This window comes from Jaculus jaculus, chromosome 3, assembly GCF_020740685.1.
Source record: "Jaculus jaculus isolate mJacJac1 chromosome 3, mJacJac1.mat.Y.cur, whole genome shotgun sequence".
NCBI lineage: Eukaryota > Metazoa > Chordata > Mammalia > Rodentia > Dipodidae > Jaculus > Jaculus jaculus.
In genome coordinates this window covers 150,381,383-150,398,548 of record NC_059104.1, presented here as the reverse complement: position 1 = coordinate 150,398,548, position 17,166 = coordinate 150,381,383, and the positions used below count along the sequence as shown (strand labels likewise).

The 17,166-nt window shown below is 47.9% G+C and overlaps 1 protein-coding gene across 2 annotated transcripts in view; it reads right to left on the bottom strand.

Annotated features, from left to right (window-relative positions):
• Slc28a1 (solute carrier family 28 member 1) overlaps positions 1 to 17,166 on the bottom strand; it is a 66,504-nt gene that overhangs the window by 24,945 nt on the left and 24,393 nt on the right. For both annotated transcript variants that reach the window (XM_045145478.1, XM_045145479.1), the window contains exons 8-10: positions 16,480 to 16,593; positions 14,043 to 14,120; positions 571 to 651 (exon numbers count right to left, since the gene is read on the bottom strand). In XM_045145478.1, the coding sequence (XP_045001413.1) occupies positions 571 to 651; positions 14,043 to 14,120; positions 16,480 to 16,593 (273 nt within the window). The remainder of the gene's footprint in view (positions 1 to 570; positions 652 to 14,042; positions 14,121 to 16,479; positions 16,594 to 17,166) is intronic.

Genomic DNA, 17,166 nt, shown 5'->3' with positions numbered 1-17,166 from the left:
GCCACCCAGTAGCTCTGACTGACTCTGGGCTCTGGTGGCTAAGACCTCAGTCTTTTGGCAGTTACAGTTGCTACCTGGAGCTGTTTCCTCCATCCTGTTTTTAAGTAGAAGATTTTATAAAGACACATTTACACTAGTCAGTCAATGTGGCCCAATTTTCTAGTCTCTCATGATCTTTTTAGTATAAATTATTTTTCCCCTAATATCTCCATGTGGCGTCAAGACTGCAACTTTCCCTCACTTAGAGACTACTTTGGATTTTGGTGCCACTTCTCTTTAGTATCAGGACAAGAGACCTTCTGAAAGGATGTTTGGTTAGCAGTATATGAGCAGAGAATTCTGGGAAGACACCAACTTCAGGGACAAGGGATTTTGGAAGGGTGTGGACTATAGGGCAGAGGGTTCCGGGAAAGTGTGGACCCTGAGATCATGGGATTATGGAAGGGTATGGACCCTAAAGACAGGGAGTTTTAGGAGGGTGTGGATCCTGGGTCTGAAGGATTCTGGAGAGTTGGACCCTGGGTGCTAGTGACTCTAGCAAAGCTTAGGCCGCAGGCCTGGGGAACTCACCTTCAGGATCACCCACTGCATGAGGCCCACGTAGTAGAGAACTGACATGACACAGCTGAAGAAAACAATAATGGGCAAAACCTGCCAGGAAGGAGGCAGAGGGGCTTGGGTTAGAGGTGTCAGGCAGTGTCCAGGAGATCCTAGACAGTCCACTCCCTGTAGGCCTTTCCTCTTAGAGGTCTGTCAAGTGCAGACAAGAAACTCTGAAGTCTATGTGGACTCCCAGGCGGTCTCCATGTGACACTTCTTTGAAGTACTCTGTTCCCTCACATCCACTCTTTCCCTACCAGGCCCATGGCTTTACCCCAGGGCTCTCTCAATGAAGCTCATGTATTTATTTGCTTATTAATTAAACAAGTATGTGTGTGTGTGTGTGTGTGTGTGTGTGTGTGTGGTGCATGCATGCTTGTATGAGTGTGTGCTGGTGTGCATGCAAATGTGGAAGCTAGAGGTTGATGTCAGGTATCTTCCTAAATTACACATACTTTTTTCTTTTTGAGACAGGGTTTCTCTCTGAACACAGTGCACTGATTCTGCCAGTCTAGTTAGTCATCTTGCTCTGGGGATCTGCCTATTTCTGCCTCCTGACAGGCATGTGCTGCCATGCCCAGCATTTATGTGGGAAATGGGGATCTAATCCCAGGTCCTCATGCTACACAGCTAGCACTTTGCCAACTGAGCCATCTCCCCCAGCGTCCTGCAGTGCACTCAGCAAAGGACTAATTTAAGCCGGCCATGGAGGCTCATGCCTGTAATCCCAGTACTCGGGAGGCAGAGGTAAGGAGGATGGCCATGAGTTTGAGGCCACCCTGAGACTACATAGTGAATTCCAGGTCAGCCTGGGCTTGAGTGAAACCCTACCTCAAAAAACAAAACAACAACAAAGCAAATGACTAATTTAACAATGGGATGTATTGTGTTATTATGTGGGAACATGGTAGGGAAGAGTGTTTGGTGTGATCTTGTATGGACATACGACATCTTTAGAAGTGCTTGCAAGTGACCAGTGATGGTGGATGTCTTGGGGAAAGAAGTGAGTGCCTGAGGGTCAGGAGTGGAGGAGCATTTACTTTTCAATTTATACTGTCTGTCCCGTGGGGTTCTTTGTCCTAGCCACATGTCTCCTTTCACATAGTTTTAAAGTAATTAGTTTTATGGTCCTGCAGAATCATTAATAGCATAGAAACAGTCTATGTTAAAATGTTAAGTGGGACCTGGGGAGATGACTCAGCGGATAAAGGCATTTGCTAGCAAAGCCTTTCAGCATAGGTTCAATTCCCCAACATCCATGTAAAACCAAATGCAAAAAGTGGCACAAGTATCTGATGTTGGTCTGCAGTGACAAGAGACCCTGGCACACCCGTACACATACATGCACGTGCACCAATAAATAATTATATATTTTAAATGGTAAGCAGAAAATCTGGAATAAATTTAAAACCTGGTCAGAACCTTGGAAGGAAGTACTTCTAATCAAACACTTATTACTTCTGTGTGTTGGGACTCTAGAAATTTTGTTTTCTTTTTTTTCTATTTCTGGATTTCCCATGTGTTCCTGTTATTTTTGAGGTGCTAGGAATCCAACTCAGAGCTTTTGTGCATAATAGGCAAGCACCCTGCCACTGTGTTCAGCCCACGTTCCTAGAGTTTTCTAGAATGGCAGATGCTTCTCAAAGGAGGGGGCAAAGGTAGAGATGATGTCTGAGGCAAGATTACCAGTTTGTTTTTGAGCTTGGTGGGTTTATTCTACAAGGCTAAAAGGATCCTGAGCTGAGGGGACATCCAGATGAAGCTTTGTCCTAAGAAACACAAGTAAAGCAACAGTGAGGTGCCATTCACTGAGAAAACTGCCTGAGGGAGCAATGCACAGACCAAGGATGCATTCTGGGCCAGCAGCACTAAGAATGAGGGCAAGGAGGAGTCCAGGTGTCTAAGGACATTCAGTGTTGGAAAACATCCAAGAGAGGGAGACAAGAGACCAAGCAGGCATGGCCAGTCCACTGTGGAAGTGTCTCAGAGCTTGGGCATGATAAGGCCCAAGATGGGCCTTTGGCACTTACCCATCAGAGGTCCGTAGAGACATGTGAGAGGCAGAATTAGGGGAGGAGTGGGGAAAGAGGCCAGGGGTGAGGCATCTAAGGACAGGAAGTGACAAGGGGCCAAGAGACAACAAGGACAAGCAGTCTTTCCAGGAGGTCAGGCTGTTCAGGGAGGGCAGTACAGCCAGAGAGGACTGAAGGTCATGGACCAGACCGGTTGTTTGTGTTTTTGAAAAGGAGAGTCTTGAGCAATCCCCCAGAGCTCAGATCTCACTCAAAACACATGGGGATTTCAGGATGGTCACTGATGGCGGCAAAGATCTGTCCCGGAAGTCTGGCTGAGGATGCGGAAGGAGTTCAGCTGAGGGCTCCTTTCTCCCTTTCCTGACTGATGTGGCAGGCCTTCTCTGGACTTTCTCCACTGCACGTCACCGATGTCACTGTAGTTGGGAATGTCACTTGACAGGGAGCATAGGTGCTGGCTCCAGAAACCATATTCCTGCCCTGTGACTCCTCCTCTCTGTTACCTGGGGCTGCAAATTCCAGCAGCCTGAGGCAGAGGTAGTGATATCATTGTGCTGTCCCTGGGGCCAGATGAATAGAGAGCATCACGTACTATCTAGTAGGCCATTCAGCTAATCATGTGAGGGACTGCAGGGCAGCTGGCTGGCCATAGACCAAAGCAAGGAGAGGGTGCTTAGGGTGGCAGAGTGAGCACTGGGGACTGTTGGCAGAAGGGAAGCTACTTGTTGAGTTAAGTGGTGATTGGCTAGAAAGGGAAGGTGAATGGGAGACAAGAGGAGGCCCCTGGGGTATTCAGTGGTAGAGTATTTGCCTAACATGTGTGAAGCCCTGGGAAGGATCCCCAGTATCCCCAGCTCCAGGAAGGAAAGAAGGAGGGAAGTAAGGAAAGAGGGAGGAAGAAAAGAAAAGGAAGGAAGGAAGTAGGCAACCCAGCAAGCCTGGCTCTGATTTCCTAAGGTTGGGCATTTACCTATGGGCAATGTGATCTTATGGCTCAAAAACCACCTTTGGGCCTTCAGTGCCTGAGTAGGCCAGACAGCTCAGTGCCATGCCACTGAGAAAGGACAAGGGAAGTGCCATTAATTCATACTATGTGCCAGGTACCAGAAGTGTGATGGCTCCTTAATTCTCAAAACAACCGAGGTGGATGGAACTGTCTCCACTTCACAAATGAGCACCCTGAAGTCCTCCGGGGTGGGCCACCTACCCAAGGTCACACAACTCAAAAGGGGCAGAGACCCCCTTGTCTGCCAGGCAGGTTGCTAAGGTTCTGTGTGATGCTGAGGAGTTAGCCGTGGGAAGAGCTTTTCTGTTTGCAGGGAAACACACATCCTCGTGAATGCTTGCTTGTGTCTCCCAGATGCATATGTTGAAACCTGGCCCCAGATGACAGTAATAGGAAGAGGACCTTTGGAAGGTGATTATGTCATCAATATCCTTATAAAAGAAATCCCATGGGGCTGGGGAGATGGCTCAGTGGATTAAGATCCCCAGCACCAATGTAAAAAGGTGAGTGGTAGCCTCACATGGCTATAACCCCAATGTTGTTGGGGACAGAGACAGGAGGATCACCAGGGCCTGTTGGTCAACCAGTATAACCAGGAAAAAAGTAGCACAAGCTGCAGGTTCTGTGAGAAACTCTGTCTCAAGGAAATAAGGTAGAAGAGCAATAGAGGAGGGCACCCAACATCTTCCTCTGGCCTCTGTACACATGTGCATGGGATGCATACATCTGCATACACATGTACATACACCACACATATGTGTGTCCCAGAGAACGCTCTCACCCTTCCACAGTGTGAGGACAGGAAAGAAGACAGTTGACCATGACTGGGAAGGGGAAGTCCTCATCAGAACCTGGCTATACTAACACCTTGCTGTCCTTCCCAGTCTCCAGAACGGACATTGAGGAATAAATTCCTGTCATTTGTGAGCCAGCATACCTAACATTTTTGTCACAGCCTCCCAGGTAGAGTAGGGCATGCCCCTCGAGAAGAGCCAAATAAGTCCTGATTGCTGCTTTGTAGAAGCAGCTTTGTGGGCAGGTCCTTCAAGAGCTTATGTTGAGAAAGAAGGAATCCGTGGCTCTTTACGCCAGTGGCTTATCTGGGAATCTGTTAGAGATGCACAACTTGAGCCTCAACCCCACAGCTTTGAGTTCGGTAGGTCAAGGGTGTGGCCCAAGAATTGGGCCTGTCCACATATACTGTTGCTGCTGGCCTGGATGCCACACACTGAGGACCTCTGCTCCAAAGTCTCAACCACACCTGTGAGGAGACTTCATCTTTCCTAGAGATGGGTTTCAAAGACGGGCTCGAATCCACAGAGAACCAGGTTCCTGGGAAGGAGCTGAATGTTTCCTAATGGGCTCCTAAGGCTGTCTGTGTAAACTCCCATGTCTCTAGACCCCAAGGCACAAGTACTGTAGAAAGTGTCCGGTCACTACCCCCAGGCCACAATAAATCACAGAAACCCAAAGCTGGAAGTTCCCTCTGAGGTGACAATGCCACTGACCACAGCACCACTATTCCCAAGAAGCTGAAGGGACCGGGTCCAGATAAACTGGAGTCCTAGATATGCCCCTTGAGTTCCTGTTTGCGCCATCCCTTCACACAGGATGACTTTAGAACTCTGCTCTCCAGCTCGCCTTTGTCTGGATGACAAGTTCTAAACAGAGTTCTCCTGCCTCAGCTGTCCCATGTCCCTCCTTTCAGCCATCTCCCCATCTCCACTCTCTTCCCTCCTTTTCCTGAAAATTGTGCTGTGGTTGCTTGCAACATGATCATGGCTAAATCCAATGGCATCTTTTGGTGTTTATCTTATTTGATCTTCATGTACATGTGCAAAATTTGGTACTATATACCATTGGGGATTACAGAACCTGCCTCAGGCAGACACCCCAGAACTCTGGGAGATGAAAATATTTCCCTTTGCAGTGGAGACTCTGGACAGAACATTGGAGCAGAACTGCTCAGATCAGTGGGTTCGGCCTGTGCCAGAGTCTGGAGCAATCTATCCATCCATCATGAAAGGCTGAGCAAGTGAGATCCCAGGTCGGCCAGACTCAGCAAGGAGGCCACAGCTGGGGCTGATGGGGGCCTTGGTGGAAAGTCGCTAGAAGGGAAATGGTGCCTAGGCGTTGGGGAGGAGAGACTATCAAGCAGATGAAGCAGGAGGGGTTGGCCATGTGGTCTATACAGGACTCTAAGCACAGGGGAGGCTGAGGACTGAAGAAGTGCCAGGGAAGAACTCCACTTCCTACAGAAGAGATTAGCTGGACAAGGGCTGAGAAGGAAGTAGCTTGGGTTCTGAAAGTTTACAGGAGCTCAGGAAGACAGACGAACCGACACTAGTCAGAGGCCTTGGATTAGGTTCATGGGATTCACAAGAAGAACAGGACAACTCCTTAGTTTCCCTTTGACTCAGCACCCTATCTTGGGGACAAGTCCCAAGCTTGGAAGAGGCATGCATGTGTGTATACGTGTGTGCATGTGTGTATGACAAAGACAGACACAGAGACATGAGCTGAATGTGTGCCATACTTGTGATAAGTGAGTCCTGAAATTCTGTGGCTCTATGGCTAGAGAACCATATCTTAAGTCCATCCTCATCTGACCTGTTGTTGCTAGGATGCCACTGGCCAACACACTGACCAAGAATTTATCTGTGGGACTTAAACTTCTAGGGACAGGAAATTGCTAGCGTTTGTCCACAAACTACTGAGACTGATCAATGATAAATCCTCTTTACTTCACTTGTTATTTACTAACTGAATATCAAATCTCCAAGTCTTTTGCACCTATGAATATGTTTTCATTGGTCACTTGTTATTAAGAGTGGTGTTTGTTTTTTTTTTTGGTTTTTGGTTTTTGGTCTTTCAAGGTAGGGTCTTGCTCTAGCTTAGGCTCACCTGGAATTCACTGTGTAGTCTCAAGGTAGCCTTGAACTCATGGAAATCCTCCTACCTCTGCCTCCCGAGTGCTAGGATTAAAGGTGTGTACCACCATGCCCAGCTCTTAAGGGTGCTTATATGTATATATATATTTAATTGATTTATTTGAGAGAGAGAGAGAGAATCGGCATACCAGGTCCTCCAGCCACTGTAAACGAACTCCAGATGCATGTGCCCCCTTGTGCATCTGGCTTATGTGGATCCTGGAGAGTCAAACCAGGATCCTTTGGCTTTGCAGGTAAATACCTTAACTGCTAAGCCATCTTGCTGGCCCCCTTAAGGGTGCTTCTTAAAAAATATTTTATTTATTTATTTATTTGAGAGAGTGGAAGAGGCAGAGATAGAGAGAAAATGGGCATACCAGGGCCTCCATCCCCTGCAAAGTAAACTCCAAATGCATGCACCACCTTGTGCATCCAGCCTATGTGGGTACTGGGGAATCGAACCTGAGTCCTTAGGTCTTTTTAGGCAAGTGCCTTAACTTCCAAGCCATTCATTCAGCCCAAGGGTGCTTTTTTTATTTGAGAGAGAAAGAGAGAGAGAGAGAGAATGGGTGTATCAGGGCCTCCAGCCACTGCAAATGAACTCCAAACACATGTGCCACCTTGTACATCTGGCTTACATAGGTCCTGTGGCATCAAACCTAGGTCCTTTGGCTGTGCAGGCAAGTGCCTTAACCACTAAGCCATCTCTCCAGTGCAAGGACACTTTTGTATTTGGAGGATAAGGACAAGGCCACTGGTATCTCCTCAGAGCATAAGGAGGAGACTGACTCCCTTGACTAGAAGTATAGTGACAGGTGTGGCCTTGGCCAGCCCTGCCTCCCTGAGTGACAGTAGACAGCACGCTGGTCCTCTCTAGGGTTTGGTGAGACTCTCTGTAGTACAAAGGGAAGGTCAATGGCCCCTGAGCTTCTGCCTATCATCAGTTAAGGATCTGATGGTTCCAAAGAGTAATGTAGGGAAAGACGCAATGTCCAGAATGAGGAAACAGCTAATGCCAGAAAGGAAATGACACAGCAGCAGGCCCAGAGACACTGTCAGTTTGGAATGGAAAAAAAAAAAAAAAAAGGCAAGATACGGCTCCAAGCACTAGTTGCTGTTTACCTGATTCCCCTTCCCTTCTTTTGCTGCAAAGGATTTAATTATTCTTGGATAATCACCCTCCTCCACTGTCAGCCCATTGGCTTCTGGTTTAACAAGGAAAGCCAGGTATATTTCTTGGCTCTAGTTCATGTGTACACGATAAGCCAAGCCAACAAGAGCCACTCTACTGGAGCTAGTGGGAAACAGCTCTCTCCCTTGCTCACTTTGTAAGATTGTTAAGTTGCTGGATGTAAGCCTGGTGCATAATTGCTGCCACCTCAAGAGAACCTGCTCATGACTGAACCAGGACATAAGTGGAGGAGATCCAAGCAGATTTTGAACACCTGGAGCCAGGAGGGCCCAAGGCCCTGCACTTCTCAGTTACAGTTAAATGATTTTCCCCCCCTTAATTTAATTTCTGTCAAACTAACTCAAAAGCTAAGTGCCAATCAGAAAATACAGCCCAGGGGGCTGGAGAGATGGCTTAGCAGTTAAGGTGTTTGCCTGCAAGGCCAAAAGACCCTGGTTCAATTCTCCAGGACCCATGTAAGCCAGATGCACAAGGTGGCACATGCATCTGGAGCTCGTTTGCAGTGGTTGAAGGCCCTGGTGTGCCCATTCTCTCTCTTTCTCTCTCTCAAATAAATAAATAAATAAGAACATACAGCCCAGACTCCCAGAGATGGCCCCCAAGTTATGGCTATGAGACATGATAGGAGAGAAAAGATCAAAGGCTCCATGCCATTTCTACCTCTCCCAGGCATGGATGCCATATGTCACCTTGGCCTGACCCTATCACAGACCCCAATACCCACTTGGAACACTAGAGTGCTATGAACATGCAATTGATTATAGATTCTCCAGGGAGTCCTCTACCTTGATTACCAGTACCTGCCTCTCCTGGAAGATACTCCCCCAAACAATGCATTTCTTAGAGCTAGTTCAACCTAATCAAGGTCTCCCATCACCCCATCTTCAAAGGGGTGCACAGGGCCTGGGTTGCTACAATTGCCAAGGCCCAGCCTTAATGATTGGTCCAATGATGGTCATATGCTCCAAGGCCCAATCAGAATCCTATTCCAAGACATGTGTAACTTGAGTTGGCAGAGTCGCTCCAGGCAGGCTGATGTGCTTTAAGACTGAAAGTCTGCCTGGGAGCGGTGATGCATGTGTTTTTGTCTCAGCACTTGGGAGACAAATGCAAGAGGATCACTGTGAGTTCATTTGCAGTGGTTAGAGGCCCTGAGGCCCAGGCATGCCCATTCCCTTTCTCTATATGCATACCTCTCTCTCTCAAATAAATAAATAAAAATTAAATTAATTTTTTTAAAAAAGAACTCATGTTTCTGGGGGCAACTCTGGTACTAAGGATGAAGTAACCCTGGAGTCTAAACAGAAATATGGGGTTGAGCCGCAAGCCTGGCTGCTCTGGGGCCTGGTTCCAGGATTGTCAGCTTCCAGTCTGTGAGCCAAGCAGCAGCCCTTTCTCCCTGTGACGTGAGTTACAGATGAGTTTCTATCACCTTCTACTAGCAGTCTTATGGAATAAATAAGCCAGGGGGAAAACAAACATTCTAAGACCCAGTGTCCCTTGTCACCACTGTCTGAGGGAAGGCGTCTAATAACACAGCCCAGAGGCTAACAAGCAAGAACATTGGACCTGTGTTCCAATCTTGACTCAACACTCATTAGCTGTGTGACTATGCAGGCAATGGCCACCCTGAACCTCAGGATCCTCTTCTATAAAGGGGGATAATCTTATTTTCCCTAAAGGGTTTGTATGAGGCTGAAATGAGGTCTGCCTCACATTCCTTCTCCATAAGTAGAAGCTGTTATAAGGATTTTCTTTCCCTTTGTTCCCTCCCTAGTTTTTCTTCTCTCTTCCAGCAAGATCTTAGGCATAGAAGGAGACATGGTTTATAATGCCTTTGAATTTTGCCTCAAAGCCTGCCCATGACCCTTGAGGTGCTAGGGACATTGAAGAGAGGAGAGGTCTTGTGCCTGGTGTGGTGGCACATGCCTGCAATCCCAGAACTCTGGAGGTGGAGGGAGGCAAGAGGAGCAGGAGTTCAAAGTCATAGCTACATAGTGAGTTAGAGGCCAGAATGGACTACATGAGACCCTATCTCAAAATGAACAAAAGAAAGAAAAATATCCCAGCACTCAGGAGGCAGAAGTAGGAGGATCACTGTGAATTCAAGGCCGGCCTGGGACTACATACTGAATTCCAGGTCATCATGGACTAGAGTGAGAACCTACAAAAAAAAAAAAAAAAAAGGAAAGGAAAGAAAGAAAAGCCACTCCAGGTGACACACTCAGAGGGACATGGTGGCAAGCCAAGGAAGGCTGGCTCCATGAGACCCCAACTGACAATCAGGTGGTCCCTGAGCATGACCCTCCCAAGCAGGCATAGAGGGACTTCTGAGATCCCCTCAAGAGCCATTAATTCATTCATCAAAGATCAGAGACCTTAGGAGGGAGGCTTTGTGGTACTCAGGGTTGAGTAAGGACACAAAGGTCCTGAAATGGCCAAATGCCACCGTGACATAGTATATGTCCTCCCCTCACTGACCTCTAGTGGATTATGAAGCATCCACCTTGCCTGTCGCCTTCCCTGCTCACACATGCCAGCACTTGGTACAGGCCTTCTCCCTGCCCTTAGCATGTTAGCCAGCCAATGGTCTAGTCAAGACCTTCCTTGCTCTTCAATGGCTACTAAATTAGTGGGATCCAGGTGTGGTGGCACACACCTTTAATCCCAGCACTCAGGAGGTCGAGGTAGGAGGATTGTCATGAGTTTGAGGCCACCCTGAAACTACATAGTGAATTCCAGGTCAGCCTGGGCTAGAGGGAGACCCTACCTTGACAAACCAAAAAGCAATAATTAAATAAATAAATTAGTGGAGACAAAACCCAGATGCTAGCCAGGTATGGTGGTGCTTGTCTATAAGCCCAGCACTTGGGAGGCTGAGACAGGAGGAACATGAGTTTGAGGCCAGCTGGGCTACACAGTGATACTCTGTATCCAAAAAAAAAAAAAAAACAGATTGGAAAGATGGCTCAGTGATTAAGGTGCTTGCCTGCAAAGCTTAAGGACCCAGGTTTGATTCCCCGGTACCCACATAAGCCAGATGCACAAGGTGGCGCATTTGTCTGGAGTTCGTTTGTAGTGGCAGAAGGCCCTGGTGTGCCCATTCTCTCTCTTTCATAAATAAATAAAATACTTTAAAAAATACACAGCCACGCATGGTGGTTCATGCCTTTAATCCCAGCACTTGGGAGGCATAGGTAGGAGAATTGCCATAAGTTTGAGACCACCCAGAGACTATATAATGAATTCCAGGTCAGTCGGGGCTAAAGCAAGATCTTACCTCAAGGAGGATACTTAATAGGTTGATATTGAATATATGTAAGTACAATGATTGTAATGGGGAGGTGATATGATGGAGAATGGAATTTCAAAGTGGAAAGTGTGGGGGTGGGGAGGGAGGGAATTACCATGGGATATTTTTTTATAATCATGGAAAATGTTAATAAAAATTTTAAAATTAAAAAAAGTGTAATAATAATAATAATAATAATAATAAACCCTAGTAGAGAAGTTAAAAAAAAATCTTACCTCAAAACAAACAAACAAACAAACAAAAATCCTCACATACTTCAGCCTAGTGTCTAAGACCATTTAAAGACAGGGTCTCACCAAACTTACAGACCAGCTCCTCCTCAGGCATCCGCCCCTTCTAGCCACATTCATGCTGTCGGGTTAACCATGGTCCTGCACTGTGGACACGCCAGCTGTTTTTCCCTCTCTGTTCTCCTCCATGCTTTCCCCTACACCATGTCCTCTTCCTGTCCTAGACCCACATGCCCCCATCCTCCATGGCCTGGGACTCTCTGTCATAAACCGTGTCTTCAGGGAGTCTTCCTCACTGTCCCTGGTTATAAACAGGCTCGTTGCCCCAGGCACTTGTCTTTTTTTTTTTTTCATTTTTAATTTATTTATTTGAGAGCGACAGACATAGAGAGAAAGACAGATAGAGGGAGAGAGAGAGAATGGGCGCGCCAGGGCTTCCAGCCACTGCAAACGAACTCCAGACGCGTGCGCCCCCTTGTGCATCTGGCTAACATGGGACCTGGGGAACTGAGCCTCGAGCCGGGGTCCTTAGGCTTCACAGGAAAGCGCTTAACCGCTAAGCCATCTCTCCAGCCCCCAGGCACTTGTCTTTATGCCTCTTGCACTTGAACTCAGCACTCTGACAGGTCGAGCTACCTAGTGTACATTAGTTGTTTAATGCTGAGAACTGGGCTGGTAAGGTGGCTCAGTGAACAATGTTTGCAGCTCAAGCTGCAAGGCCTGAGTTTGATTGCCAGACCCCATGTAGAAAGCTGGAGACCATGGTGGGCATCTGTAACCTTGGCATGCTGATGGCAACATGGGTAGCAGAGATATGAAGGGGTACATGAACACACACAATTAAATAACAACAAATAAGTTAAGGCTGGAGACATGGCTTCTTCTTAGGTAAGAAGAAGCTTACCTGCAAAGCCTAAAGACCCAGGTTCAATTCCCCAGTACCCACATGAGATGCACAAGGTGGTACATGTGTCTGGAGTTCATTTACAGTAGCTAGAGGCCCTGAGGAGCCCATTGTTGCTTAATCTCTCAAATAGATAAAAAAATTTTTAAAAGTAACTTATAAAATTAAAGCTAAGAAGCTACCGGGGGTCTCTGTGTGGCCACAAGCAGCCACCTATAACCCATCTTGGCTATTCTTCCCTGGTACCTTGGGTGACCCTACCTGGTCATACAGATGTGCAGGGAGAAGCCCCAAGGCCCTAAGAGAATGGAGCTTGGAGGGGGAGGAGGTACCAGCCCCGGCTGCCCCTCACAATAGCTTCCTTATACACAACTGGTCTCAGCAAACTCGGTGGGCAAATATGTCTGATGCTAGGGAAAAACCCAGAGAAGATAGGAACCTGAGCCCTTTCCTTTCCTTGTAGGGCTGGTATGATTTGAGCTCCTTGGACAGGCTGAACCACAGAGTCTGCTGACATGATAAATAATAGCTCTAAGGGGAAATCATGAGAGGTCAGGGCTGGGCAAGTCATCTTGGATCTTATTAGGCACAACACCAACCCAGAAGTCCACAGCTTGGGCTGGAAGCCTCCTGGGTCCTAACATAACCCAGCAGAATAAGGAGGCTCTGGGAACAGTGGCCAGAGCAATGATCCACTGGTACAGACAGTGTTCCAGACACACAGTAGCAATCTACTTCCATGTTACCATGATGTCAGAAGCAGAAAACTAGGTGAAAATGTCCCCAAGTGTTGGTGTCTCTGCCTGGCATCTGAAGGTGGAGTGCAAGGGCTGAGCATGCTTTGGGCTCTCTAGACAGTTTTGGTGTGAGGCAAATGGGTAGGGACTAAAGTTCATCAGGAGCTTTTAATCTGAGAGGAAAAAAACACAACTATAGCCCCACCCAGTACAGTTAGATAGGCCAACACTGTCCCCAGCATGGACTGCCCTGTTTTAAATTAGAACCAGGTTCTGCTATTGAGACAATAGGATCTTTGAAACAGAATGGTGGCTTTAATCTCAATTTCTCCTATTATATTTTGCATGTAGATGTACAATAAATTTTGGTTGAAAGGGAGGCAGAGGGAGGGAGAGAAGGATCCCATAGCTGTGGATTAAGAAGGGAAGTGGGGCAGGAGAGATGGCTTAGCAGTTAAATACTTGCCTGTGAAGCCTAAAGACCCTGGTTCGAGGCTCGATTCCCCAGGACCCACGTTAGCCAGATGCACAAGGGGGTGCACATGTCTGGAGTTCATTTGCAGTGGCTGGAGGCCCTGGCGCGCCCATTCTCTCTCTCTATCTCTCTGCCTCTTTCTCTCTCTGTCTGTTGCTCTCAAATAAATAAATAAATAAATAAATAAATAAATAAATAAGGGAAGTGTCTTGGCCCAGGTGGGCTTTGAGGGGTTGTGAAGGAAGAGAACACTTTGAGCTCCTGGAGCCTTATAGGCCCAGAACCCCTATACCATGTCAGGGGCTAAGGTCCTAATAGGAGCCATCCCCCACCTCTCCCCAGACCCCTCTTCTTGTCCTCAGTCTACTAGCAATTCTGCCGTGTGTATGCGTGTGTATGTGTGTGTGTGGGTGTGTGTGGGTGTGGTCATTTAAGGAAACAAATTCTGAAAAGAGCATGTTTGTTTGTTTTTTTTCCAAATATTACCAAGTGTAGCACCAACACCATCAAACAAACCCATTGCTGGACCCCTCCCAGGCACAGAGCTTCCACCTCACTCTCGGGCACCAGCCCGCGCCTGGGCTACCGCTGCTAAGCCCTGCTGGAGCAAGCGACAGCTGACCTGAAAGGCAAAGACGTCCTTGACCAGAGCCTCCCCGAACACGAAGCTGGAGCCGGCCACGGTATAGCTGAGAAAGACCTGCAGGAAAGACAGCACAAACAGGGAGTGGGGCTAGGAAGGGAGGAGGGGAGCCGTGGCCGAGGACTCCGCCCGGAATGAGCAGGGGCCTGGTCCCAGCAAGGTACAAGAGGGTCACCCAAGGCTGTCGGCCTTTCTGGCTCTAGGTGGGCTGGCCCTGGGACACTGTCTCTATGTGTGTCCTCCTCTCAGCAATGTGCAGGAATTTAATGACCCATAAAGAGGGTCCAAATGGTACATCGTTTATTTTGTACTTTTTTGGTATAGTATGTGTGGGGTGGGTGTGTGTGATGTATGCACATGTATGTGTATGTGTGCCCAGATGTGCTATGGCACACCCTGTGCTCACATGTGCAGAGGCCAGAGAGCACGTATGTCCTTCTATTTCTGTTTTGCCTTATTTCTTGGAGACAGTCTCTCTTGGAACCTGGAGCTGCTGTTTTTGGTCACACTGACCAGAGATCCCCAGCAATCCTCCTGTCTCTGCCACCTTCAGTGCTGGGGCTATAGACATGCTAGGCCTGGCTTTTATCATTATTTTTTTTTTTTTTTTTAGTGGGTGCTAGGGATTGAATTCAAATCATCATGCTTGCTCAGCAAGTGCTGTTACCCATGAAGGTATCTCCCCAGCCCTAAATTATGCATATTTTACCATAATTTTAAAAAAAGAGTCGAGCCAGGCATGGTGGCACATGACTTTAATTCCAATACTTGGGAGGCAGAGGTAAGAGGATCACTGTGAGTTTGAGGCCAACCTAGGACTGCAGAGTGAGTTCCAGGTCAGCCTGGACTAGAATGAGACACTACCTTGGAAAAAAAAACAAAAGAGTAGAAACCGGGTGTGGTGGCTCACACCTGTCATCTCCCAGCACTTGGGAGGCTGAGGCAGGAGTATAGCCCTGAGTTTAAGGCCAGTCTGGGCTTCATAGTGAATTCCAGACATTCTGGTTACAGAGCTAGATGCTGTCTCAAAAAAAAAAAAAAAAAAACCAATTCTGGACATGGGGCATGATGGTGCATACCTTTGATCCCAGAGATAGGAGGATTGCTGTGAGTTTGAGGCCACCCTAAGATTACACAGTGAATTCCAAGTCAGCCTTGGCTAAAGCGAGACACTACCTCAAAAAAATAAAAAATTAAAAAAACTAACAGGGGCTGTGGAGATGGCTCAGCATGTGAGAGTGCTTGCCACACAAACATAGGACCCGAGTTTGATCCCTAGATTCACATAAAAAGCCTAGCTTGTTCACACACGCTTGTAACCCCAGTCCTGGGAGAGGGAGTAGGGACAGGAAAGTCACTGACAGTCACTGGTCAGCCAGCCTGAGCAATAACTGGCAGCTACAGGTCCCGTGAGAGGCTCCATGTTAGGGGGGAAAAAAAGCAGAAAAGCAATAGAAGAGAAGACCTGCCATTCTACCATGGGCTCTGCAGGGGTGAGCAAGGAGTATGGGATTCTGCACCCAAAAACATGTATACTATACACACCACACACACCAGACAAAAGTAAAAATAAAAAATAACAGCAGGTTGGAGAGATGCCTTGGCGGGTAAGATGCTTGCCTGAGAAGCCTAAGGACTCATGTTCAACTTTCCAGGTCCCATGTAAGCCAGACACACAGTGATGCAAATGTGCAGTGTTCCACATGCGCACAAGGGGGCACACGCACATCTGGAGTTTGATTGCTGTGGCGGAGGCCCTGGCATGCCAATTCTCTCTCTCTCTCAAAATGAAATTTAAAAACCATCATTTCTAGGGAGAGATGGCTTAGTGGTTAAGGCACTTGCCTGCAAAGCCTAAGGACTCACATTCAACTCCCCCAGAACCCACATAAGCCAGATGCACATGGTGGTGCATGCATCTGGTGCTCATTTGCAGTGGCTAGATGATCTGGGGTGCCCATTCTATCTTCTTCTCTCTCTCCCTCTAAGTAAATAAAATATTTTCAAAAACATTTCTAAACACATATATACAAAGTAAATCATTTCAGAGTTTGTGTTTTGCAAAAAAAAAAAATTATTTTAATTCTCATATATTCCAAGTTACAGAAGACCACTGCAGGTTACATGCCCTGGTGTCCATGTGACCTAAGACACTGCCTGGAACTCCCTTCCACATTAGACCCAGGCTCTGAAAGACCTGCTGGGTTCCTCAGGCCCTGGTCCCAGGCTGAGATAAGCAGCAACTGCTCTGCAAACCCCCGGCTCTCTCCCTGGAAGGGGGCCCTGCTCCTCATCTGCCTTCCTGGCCTGAAACCTTTGCTCTAACCTCCACCTCCATCTTCTCCCCAACCAAGTGCCTCTCTCCCATTCCTTGGCCGCCTAAGGTGCCCCAGAAAGATAAGCCCCGTGTACACACCTGAATCTGATCACCCAGCCACCGGAAAGCCATGAATCCTGGTTCTGTTCTGATGACGAAAAGGCCAAGAACAAATTGCAGCCCAAGTCCCCAGGCCACGGTCCGCCAGGACACCTGCCACCCAAAAGAAAGGTCCTTGGGGGATCCACAGGGACCAGGGTAGGGAGTGAGGACAGAGGGCACCAGGCTGCTGAGGGACAAGGAAGCTTTGGCTTGTCTGTCGGGGCAACTGGACCCAGCCCAGCCCTGCGGCTAACAGTCTCGTTGGATTCACACTAGGCCACACTCTTAGTGGGACGGGCAGTAGGCAAGAGAAGCGCAGGATCCTAACCAAGGACCCATGTCAAATTGATCCAGCCTGGAGTGCACCATGACATTTGCTCTTGGGTCATGGCCTGAGGGCATAGGCATGAGCTTGCCCAGGCCCAGCTCCTGTCCTGCTCAATGTGTGACCTCTGTTTGTGTGCACAGCTCCCCATTGTCCTCCATGAGCTCTCAGCACCCTGACCACCACTCCCTAAGGCTCACCCAGCAGAGGGGACCCCCAATTTAGGGCTGCTGTTCCCACAAAGCATGGGATGAGTCTTGGATCTCTTATAAGCTCAGGTGAACCCTCAAATGCTCCCATAGCCATACTGGGAAGGAAGGAGGCTCCTAACCCCAAAGGAGCAAGTGCTCAGCCAGGGA